Source organism: Nicotiana tabacum, chromosome 20, assembly GCF_000715075.1.
Source record: "Nicotiana tabacum cultivar K326 chromosome 20, ASM71507v2, whole genome shotgun sequence".
Taxonomy (NCBI): Eukaryota; Viridiplantae; Streptophyta; class Magnoliopsida; order Solanales; family Solanaceae; genus Nicotiana; species Nicotiana tabacum.
Genome location: NC_134099.1, coordinates 156,443,454 through 156,454,420, shown reverse-complemented (window position 1 = coordinate 156,454,420; position 10,967 = coordinate 156,443,454). Strand labels below are relative to the sequence as shown.

The 10,967-nt window shown below is 32.4% G+C and overlaps 1 protein-coding gene across 1 annotated transcript; it reads right to left on the bottom strand.

Moving 5' to 3' along the window:
• Positions 1-641: 641 nt before the first annotated feature.
• Positions 642-5,672, bottom strand: LOC107794529 (uncharacterized). The gene is made up of 3 exons (XM_075241355.1): positions 5,358-5,672; positions 1,770-4,881; positions 642-1,208 (listed from the first exon to the last, which is right to left on the bottom strand). The coding sequence occupies exons 2-3, from the start codon at positions 4,711-4,713 to the stop codon at positions 859-861; spliced, it is 3,294 nt and encodes a 1,097-aa protein (XP_075097456.1). The 5' UTR covers positions 4,714-4,881; positions 5,358-5,672; the 3' UTR covers positions 642-858.
• Between the last annotated feature and the right edge of the window lie 5,295 nt (positions 5,673-10,967).

The window sequence follows — 10,967 nt, the reverse complement described above, 5'->3', positions numbered from 1 at the left end:
TAATGCTCGACCTCCAAACCTTCCTATCAAGGGTCATGTCCTCGGAAATCTTCAATCGTGTCAGGTCCTGCCTGATCACCTCTCCCCAATACTTCTTAGGCCGTCCTCTACCTCTTCTCGAACCCACTAAAGCCAGCAACTCACATCTCCTCACCGGAGCATCCAGGCTTCTCCTCCGCACGTGCCCGAACCATCTGAGCCTCGCTTCCCGCATCTTGTCTTCCACAGAAGCCACACCCACCTTCTCACGAATATCGTCATTCCTAATCTTATCTATCCTAGTGTGCCCGCACATCCACCTCAACATCCTCATCTCAGCTACCTTCATCTTCTGGATATGAGAGTTCTTAACTGGCCAGTACTCTGCCCCATACAACATGGTCGGTCGAACCACATATAACCTCTGCAGTTATTTCTATTTAGCATTTGATATTCTAACAGATCATACTGTAGTGTCTCACAGCCCTGAAAATCTAGCTCCCTGGAGAAGGCACAGAGGCTAATTATACTGTAAAACTTTTTTTGGATAAGTATAACTACAACTATGTCTCAGTCCTAAACAAGCTCGGTTTTTTCAGATAAGTAATCAAACATTTTATAAATACTTGAACTAAGCCAGTGCGACAAAACGTCTGATTATACTGTAAAACTTCAGACAATGAACTAACCAGAGTAGCATTAATCACTTCCAAACTCATTCTACAAAGTCAGACAGCATTTTCACTGTAAGAAATATGTGGTAATTTCTTGTATTATTTACCTGTAAAATACAATACAAGGAGAACTAGCACTAGAAAGCTTATCAGAGGAAGGCATTTTTGTATACATTTACAGGTTATTATGTTTTTCTGAGGGTAATTAAACTTGAGACAAGATGAAGTTACCTTCTTGCTCATCAGACTCAATCAACATTAACACGACCTCACGCATTGAAGGACGATCAACTGGTGACATACTAGTGCACACTAAAGCAATTTTCAAAACTGTAAGCATATGATTTACAGTAGTTTTATCGGTTAAATCCAATCTGCTGTCAAGTATCCCTGGCGTTAACGAATGGTCCCGAATATAATGCCTCACCCAGGTGACAAGATCACCTCCTTCATCTAGTGGCTGTACAGGTGTTTTTCCAGTTAGCAACTCCAAAAGGACGACTCCATAACTATAGATATCGCTTTTTTCTGTTACTTTCATTGTGTAAGCATATTCTGCAGCGGAAAAAACAGAACCATTAAAACAATAGTGTTTTGTTCATATCATGACATAGCACATAATCTTTTAGAGTGACATTCAAATTGAACATCAAAAGTGTACCTTGTAATTTGACGCAAGGATTAAGCTTGTCAGAAAAAGTTTACTAGATCATACAGTACGGCGAAAACTAACAAACACTAGTCAGTTCATGGGAGGAATTTTATGTGGAACTTTACGTGTATGTTCACTGATTTTTCCATGAAGAGTTATAATCATTGCGTATCGAAAATATACAGTCAAACCTCTTTATAACAGCCTTATTTGTTCCGAATTTTTTTGGCTGTTATAGCGAAGTGCTGTTCTATAGAACATATATTATAACATAGCATGAAAATTGGTTCCATAAAAAGTTTGGCTTTTATAGTGAATGACTGTTATATAGCGATGTTGTTATAAAGATGTATGCTTTTATAGCCTTATGAGGACCACCTAGAAATATGTATCTTGACAATTTTTCAGACAATAGACGAGCTATACTAGGCAAGTTTTCATGAAAAGAATGAAAAAGTACTTACCAGGGGCAATGTAGCCGTATGATCCAGCAATTGCAGACATAGACTTATTTTGAGGCACGTCAACAACTTTAGCTAGGCCAAAATCACCAACGTGAGCTTCTAACTTCTCATCAAGCAATATATTATTGGACTTTATATCGCGGTGGATGATCTGTGGCTTGCAATCGTGATGTAAGTAAGATAGGCCTTCAGCTGCCCCAAGAGCTATTTTAAAGCGTATCGGCCACTCCAAGCTACAGGATGTACTATGAAGCAATTCACCTAAGCTACCTTTCGCCATGTACTCGTAAAGAAGCAGATTAGAACCCTGATGATAGCAAAAGCCATAGAGTTTTACAATGTTACGATGCCTGATCTTTCCCAGTGTTGTAATCTCTGCTCGGAAACTCTTTTCTATGTTATTACACTCTCTGTTAGAAGCCAGCTTCTTAACCGCAATCGTTTTCCCAGACTGCATCACAGCCTTATAAACTGTCCCTACAGCTCCTCTCCCAACAATATAACTGTCATGAAAATTGTTTGTCGCGTCAACCAAGTCTTGGAAAGTGAATTCCTCTTCGGGAGGGAAATATATGCCCGAACCTGGAAATGACGCGTCCATATCTTTGATGGATTCAACCATCTGAACTGGATTCCGCCTCATCAAATATAAAACACCTAAAATCAAAACAAGAGAAACACCACCAACAACAGTCGCAACAATAATAGTAACAATATTCCCTCTAGGAGCACCTGCACTTTCGACTACAGGATCAGAATTTAAAGATGGAGATTCATTACATTCACCTAGAAGCCCACCGCAAAGACCTTTGTTTCCAATAAAGCTACTGACATCCATATTTTGAAACAGCGGTATATCTGGCAGTGGACCGGTGAGGTTATTGTATGAAAAGTTACAGCCCATTAGACCGGTCAGGTATTGGAATGTGATCGGTATTTCACCAGTGAGATGATTATTGTTGAGATAGAGATACTCTAGTAGAATAAGATTGCCAAGCTTAGGTGGTATTGTACCAGAGAGATTGTTGTAACTAAGATTCATCGCGATCTGTAAACCAGTAAGATTACCTAATTCTGGTGGTATTTCACCTGAATATGAATTTCCACCCATCTGCAGCTCAGTCAAACGCGAAAGCCTCCCCAATGCTGCTGGTATCTTTCCATAAAACTTATTTTCTGAAACCAAAAGGCGTTCTAGCTGCGCCAGTTTTCCAATTTCATCAGGTACAGTACCACAAAAGCTGTTCTTGCTGAGATCAAGTCGTTGTAGCGCCTTGCATTTCAGAATTTTTGGTGGTACTTGACCAGTCAGCAAATTAGATGAGACATTAAAAGTTACAAGTTTTTGAAGATTCCCTATCTCATTTGGCAACTCATGTGTGAAATAGTTGCCTGACAAATCAAGTCTTTGCAAATTTTGACAGTTTCCAATCTCAGGAGGTATTAAACCACCGAACGTGTTCTGGCCTAATTCAAGAGCAGATAAATTCCTCAATTTGCACACATCAGAAGGAAATTTCCCTTGTAGCCAGTTGCCATTAAGACGAAGTTGTACCAACGAGACACAGTTAATAACACTAGGTGGAATGTCTCCGTGCAAGTTATTTGAGCCAAGATTTAGCAAAATCAAATCGGAATTCCTACAAATATTTGGAGGGATTGTTCCTGTGAGGTAGTTGTTAGATAAATCAACAACCCAAAGTCGGCCATAAATCCCGAGATGTTGAGGAATACTACCACTTAAAGAGTTCTGAAAGAGCTGTAACTGAACCAATTCAGTCAGATACTGAAATGCAAATGGAATAGGGCCTGTTAAGTAGTTAATCGACAGATCAAGATGTTCCAATTTTCTTAAACTAGTAAGTTCTTGAGGTATGGCACCTTTGAGCTGGTTTTTGAAAAGATACAACAATTTCAGGCCCTTTATTTGACTGAACTCAGTTGGTATTTCTCCAATTATATAGTTTTCTGAGAAATCAATTTCTAATGCCGAAGAAAGATTCCCAATAACCCTTGGAATAGTACCACTTAATCCATTCCGGTATAGGTATAACCTCTTGAGAAATTTGAGCTTACCTATCTCAACAGGAATTTCTCCAACCAGGTTGTTCTGGTATAAAGCAAACAGTTCAAGTCTTGTACAATTTCCGAGTTCCTTTGGAATATAGCCAGATAATTGATTGTCCCAAAGTACAAGTTGTTTCAAACTACTAAGCATACCGAGCTCTTTGGGTATATTTCCTCCAATATTATTTTGTGCCAGACCAAGAACTTGTAAGTTCAGGCAATCACCAATCTCCGCGGGTAAGCTTCCAGAGAGTAAATTCTGCCCCACTCGAAACGTTATCATTGTTTTCAGATTCCCAAGTGATCGAGGGAGTGGACCGATGATATTATTGGTGTATGCAACAAAAGAAACTAGAGAAGAGAGTTTCCCAAACTCCTCTGAAATAGGACCAGATATCATGTTATTGAACAAATTTAACTCTTCCAAATAAGAAAGGTTATACAATTCAGCAGGAATCTGGCCATAGAAATCATTATCATTGAGTTGGAGACTCTGCAATTTCGAGCAATTTCCTATTTCTTTCGGAATATTTCCAGTGAATTCATTGTAAGACAAGTCAAGAACGGTTAAACATACAAGACCGCCAATACTAGAACTCAAAGAGCCAGAAAGATTCATAGACCTCAGATCAAGAATTTGCACAACTGGATTATAATCAGAAGTGCAATTTACACCTTTCCACTTACATGGTGTCTCATCACTAGAATTCCAATTCTCAAGATAGTTAAACTTATCGATTATATTCTTCTTCAACTCAAGTAGGTAAATTCCTTCAGCATTCAATCCTTCTATAGGATAAACCAACATCACAGAAGCCAACAAGAAAACCATCCAAATCAGAATTAGCCCATTTCTTGAGTCAAATACCCGAGACATATCAAAACCCCTCAGTAACTCAACGTTGCAGCTTACAACAACAACATACCCAGTGTAGTCTCACAAGTGGGGTCTAGGGAGGATAGAGTGTACGCAGTCCTTACCCCTACCTTAAGAAGGCAGAGAGCCTGTTTCCGGTAGACCCTCGGCTCAAAGTTGCAGCTTGACCTGTAAAATTTAGAGAAATATCCCGCAGCTTCAATCATCACGACATAGCAGATGAATCAGCTATATTTAGAAAGCAACCTTGGCAACCAGCGGCGGATGTAGCATATAGTCAACAGGTTGATCTGAATATAGTATCTTCGGCACAAGTATAGATATACATATGAAAAATCACTTAAAAAATTTAATAATTCAAGCTTTGAGCTTGCAATTTCAAAAGTATAATGAGTTCAATGATAAAAATATAAAGGTTGAGCCCATTGATTTTAAATCTTGAATCCGTCTCTAGACAAGACAACCTATAACAAACCAAAGCAAGGTCCAGTACAAACAAATATCCAAAAGATTGATAAATTAACCATTTCAAAGAACTGCAAAAATTCAGAGCTGCCCACAAACTCCAGCACATACTAATGAATAAGCCAATATGCTAGATCGAGAAGTCAACTATATAAAGAAAACCAATGGATTAGCATTACCTCTAGACTTTTGTGCATCACTTCTTCAAAATGTTAGAGACCCCACATCCCAGAAGAGCAAATTAACTAAGATTGTCAAGTGATTCCTTTTGATGATGATACAGAAAAAACCATGGAATCTTGATATGGGAAGGTTATATAAAAAACTACAAGCTCCTACTTTTTTCCAAGAATGGTGGGGATCTTCCTATCTATATGCAAGATTTGTGAAAAGGGAAAAAGGGTAAAAAGATTCAAACTTTATGTATGAAACAAGCCAAAAAAAAAAAAAAAGCATGGAAAAAATCTAATGTATTGTTTCTATGGGAAGGTTCTAATACCTTTACTTTAGTACTACTATATATATATTATTTACTTCTCTCTCTATGATCTTGGTTGACTGTCACTCTATCTTAATCATTTTGTCTCTCTCTCCCTCTCTCTATTGAAAGAGTTGATTAACTGATAGGCATTTCTATTCACTTTTCCAGAAAAATATTCATTTCGACTTCTGAGATTAGGACAGGTTCTTTGTTTTTACTTGGTTCTTTTTGGTCCTTTCTTTAAAGTTTAGATACTTGGTCTGGACAAAAAAATTGTACTAAGAATCCTACGAAATCATATGAAATTTAAGGATTTCATACCTATTGTATTGTATCGTATTGTTACCTTAAATGCAATGGCTATTTTGATTGTTGCATAAATTTTATTGTATCGTTTCGTTAAACGTTACGTAATGATAAACGTATCACTTTATTGAACGATCGATTTGGTGTGATCGTGTCATTACCTTTTTTTTTTCTCGTATCTTGCTCTTCCTTATTATTAAATAATCTAATTTTATTCTTTATCTTACCTATATAAAATTTTACCTCGTATTTTATCTTTTCTTTATAATATTTCAAGTTTGTTCTTCATGTTGTTGGTGCATGACATCACGAGACAACGACAAGCAATACAATCTATTCAAATATTGTATTATATCAAAATAATACAGTACAATACAAAATAATACTATATGATACATTATGAAACGATACATAACAACCATCCAAACAAATTGTAAACCAAGAAACTATTCAATGGATACAAGAATTACGTTGGTGCAATTCCGGAATTCCCATTAATTATTCTCTCTTATATTACCCAAAAATAAAGTAAACAACGATATTTAGAATTGCGACGTGAGTACCATTCTTCAGGGCGGATAGAGCTCATGTTTGATGAAATATATATTTAAAGAACTATTAATATTTTAATAAATATTAAATTTGGAATTCATAATTTTAATGGATCAGGTTATAAAATTTTAAAATTGAACTCATCAAATTTAAATTATGAATCCATCTTGTATTCTGCACCCTTCTTACCATAAATAAGAAATCTAATCATCCTAGTCATAGCAAGGTGAAGTTTACGTGCGCTATTCTCATTCTTGGGTAATTAAGCATATTTTGAAGATGAAACGTTACAAAAAAACAATTAAAATCTCCCTCTTGAATATCTACAGTTGTAACGTAACCCTTTGTACTCATGATTAACGAGGAGAAATTCAAAAATAGCCAGATTTACAACTGGTCGTTCAAAAATAGCCCAGTTTCAAAAGTAATCGAAATTTAGCCACTTTTTATGTAAAGATAAATCTGAGCGAAAACACTGTTCAAAACCCGAAAAATACGCCAATATATTATACTGGAGTTCCAGCATAAGTATGCTTGAACTCCAACATATTATACTAGAGTTCCAGGATAAGTATGCTGGAACTCGAGCATAATATGATGGAGTTCCAGCATAAGTACACTAGAACTCCAGCATAATATACTGGAGTTCCAGCAAGTATAATTGTCCAGTATAATATACTGGAGTTTGGAGCACCGGTGCTCCAATCTCCAGTATATGATACTGGAGTCAGCAAAGTATACCGGTCCAGCATAATATGCTGGAGTTCATACACAGGTGCACCGAACTCCAGTATATTATGTTGGACCGGTTTTTGTTGCAGCAAAATAGTGGCTATTTTTCATTGACTTCGTAAACGCTGGCTATTTTTGAATGATCAGTCCGAAAACTGGCTATACCGTGCTATTTTTACTAAAAAATACGCCGACAATATCATCATTAACGCGGATAGTACTCAATTTATTATTGCTAAATACATTTTTTAGGAGGTTTGTACTAATTTTTTTCAGTTCAAGATAATGTGGTCCATTAAGTGCCAAAACGAAGGTGAATTATTAATTCCCATGCCTAAATATGGATAAAAAGGTATTGGTAATTTTATTCTCCTGTATGGGACATGCCACTATATCTGAATCTTTGCATATCTCACTTATTCGTTCTTTCAATTTCTTCAACGGAAGTTAAAATGTATTTATATTTATACTATATTAAAAGCATGAAGGCCCTTAGCGAAATGTCGTTCGCCTTTTTTACCCTTTAAAATTGGAGTTCACATTAGACAAAATAGTCATTTAATTATTCTCCTAATATTTAGTTCTTTGAAATTGACTAAAATTTTGTTATTAAATTATTTTTCATTGAACTAGGTAGGAAACCCTAAAATTTAGGACTTTAAAGTCAATTAAAACTTTATTTAACTTAAATATTTTCCTTATTTGAATTATATATGTCACATAATTATAATTCTTACATGTTGCTTTCATGGATATATATTCTGTAAAAAAAAGTAAATAACGTGTGGTTTAAATAAAAGTAAAGTAAATAAATGATCCATCAATTTTATGCCTAATATTTTAAAAAGGCACGTAAGAAATAGTGCATTTAAGTCATAGTTTTGATTTAAAAAAAATGAAAACATTAATGATAATTCATATTAAGGTGGCATGAATTTAGACTTTAAAAAGCAATTGTGATATTCTATTTTCTTTTAACAATAAGGACGTAGAATTTGAAATATACTTACAAGTTTTGTCCATTTTTATTGTCTAAATATTAAGAAATAATCAAATGATAATCGTTTTTAAATGTGACATTATTTTAAATGGTAGAATAAGTTGATCAATATATATTTTGTACACAAAAATTGGAATAAAAAAAGATATATATATATATATATATATATATATATATATATATATATATATATATATATATATATATATATATATATATATATATATATGTATGTATGTAATTGGTCACGAGTAAAAGTACTTTAGAAAGAAATTATAGGTAAAATAAGATAATAATTGAGCAAAAAAATAATAATATAAAAATTGTTAATAATAATCGAGTTCGGATGCCTATATGATTATTAAGTTATCAATAGAATAAGGTTACAACTTTAGCAGTACCGTAAAATGAGTAAAGATAAAAAAAAATTAATTGTTGGTAAACTATCTTACATAAATTTTTGAATAAGTAACATGAAATATACATGCAATGTACGTACCCAAGTACTCAAGTAAAATTGAATGATTTTTTTACCTTTCAATCAAACGCTACTCCTATAACTTTTTTTGTACAATAAAGCAAGAAAGAGAAACAACTGAAGGAAGAACTATTAGAGTAGATCAAACTCCTAAGGAAGAACTACTCTTAATTTTATATAATAACATAACATATTTTTAAATATTATTTATTTTATTTATAAAATTTTATTTTTCATTAACACGAGGGACACGCGCAACGCGCGTATACTAAAACTAGTATATATATATATATATATATATATATATATATATATATATATATATATATATATATATATATATATACATACACACACACTATATTAAAAGCATGAAGGCCCTTAGCGAAATGTCGTTTGCCTTTTTTACCCTCTAAAAATAAATTTACATTGGACATAATTGTAATTTAAGTTACTTTCCTAATAATTAGGGTATTTGAATCACCTAAAATTTAAATATTTCCTTATTGAACTAAATAAGAAGTCTTAATTATTACCGTGAGTTTAAAACTTGACTTTCTTACATAACATATATATATTAATAAGAAAACGTGAGTTTCTTAAACTTAATAGAATACTTTTTATTTATGAAATAATATTTACATACAATAAAGGACTAAAATTTAAAACTAATGCTTTTTCTTTTCATTTCAAACTTGATCTTTATCAAACATAAAAATATATTCTGAAGTTCCTCAATTTTATGTTAAATATTATAAGAAACATTTCATATAATAGTTATTTAATTAATTTTTTTTAAAAATTTTAGAGCTTAAAATTAATTAAAATTTACTTATTAATTTATTTCTTATATGAACCATGGAGAAAGTTAAATTTATTTTTTCTTTTGATTTTGAACATTGTATAAATCTAACGCGTAAACTATATATAAATGATAAGAAAATAAAATAAAGGAAAAATAAAAAGATTTAAAAAAGAAGAGGTACGAGTTCTTGGACAATAGCGTAGATAGTTCACTTTTTAAAAATATACAAGACTATTGCACTAATAATATTATTTGAATATTATACTTTTTTCAAAAGTTTTAAATACACTATTATACTTATGAGCAATGTTGAGCAGAAATCAATAAAAGATGTAAAATTAACAAGATAATTTATGAGATTCTTTAATTTTTAATCCATGTTACATTTAGCTAAATATGAGTGAGTTATTAGCTAGATTTCAATTGTAGATTCTCTTACTAGCTTGTTTTTTTTAAATGTCCCTTTTTGTTTATTATTGTATTTTGATTTTGTATTTATTTAAAGTTCGTAGATTATTAGTTACCTGAATATATGTTGTAAATTGTATCTTTCAAGATTATTTAGATTTTTAAGGTTCTTGCCCGTGAAATTGAAATTGTAAAGTTGGAACAAATTTTATGTTGAATTATTTATGTTGAGGACTCATAAGATATTTTTTTAATTATTGAGTTAGTTATACACAATTAATATTCATGATCATTTTTAGGAACTTACACTTTTATTTTATAACTTAGTACTATATTTTAAATATTATACTCATTGAGACAGGATTCACGCGCGATGCGCGTACCCTAAGACTAGTACTATATTAAAAGTGGGAAGCTCATATCTTCAAAGTTAGATTACAATTTTGCCCTATTGTAAATTAAATTTATTAAAACATAAAACATCTAATATAATGAATAGTAAATAATAAAAACCCTTAATAAAAACCTTCATTAAAAACCTTTTATTAAATGTTAATTTCAGGTGCATTTTACCCTTCATAAAAACCTTTTATTAAATATTAATTTCAGGTGCATTGAATTGATCAATGAAAAGGATGTTTCGACTGCCAAAAATTATTAAAAGATACAACAATAGTAAAAGTTTTCTTAATTACATTATTTACACTATAGTCTTTTCACATTTCAACATCATTTGTTTTATTCTTTGAGCTTCCATCTGTAATTAGTAGTGCGGAGTATTAATAATCTTTCATATATTTCTTGTACTACATATATAAAGGTGCAGAACAAAAGTGGTAAATCACTAATTCTCTTCTTCTGGTAATTATGGTTTACTGCTGTGAATTTTGCTCAATACTACCTGGACAGGTATTTTTTTTCTGTCTAAGAGCTTATATTTATAGAGTAAGATGTACTATGATATCAATTTCTGTTAAACTATTGGTGATATAATTTATAATTTCTTATTAAAATTATTAAATTAGTT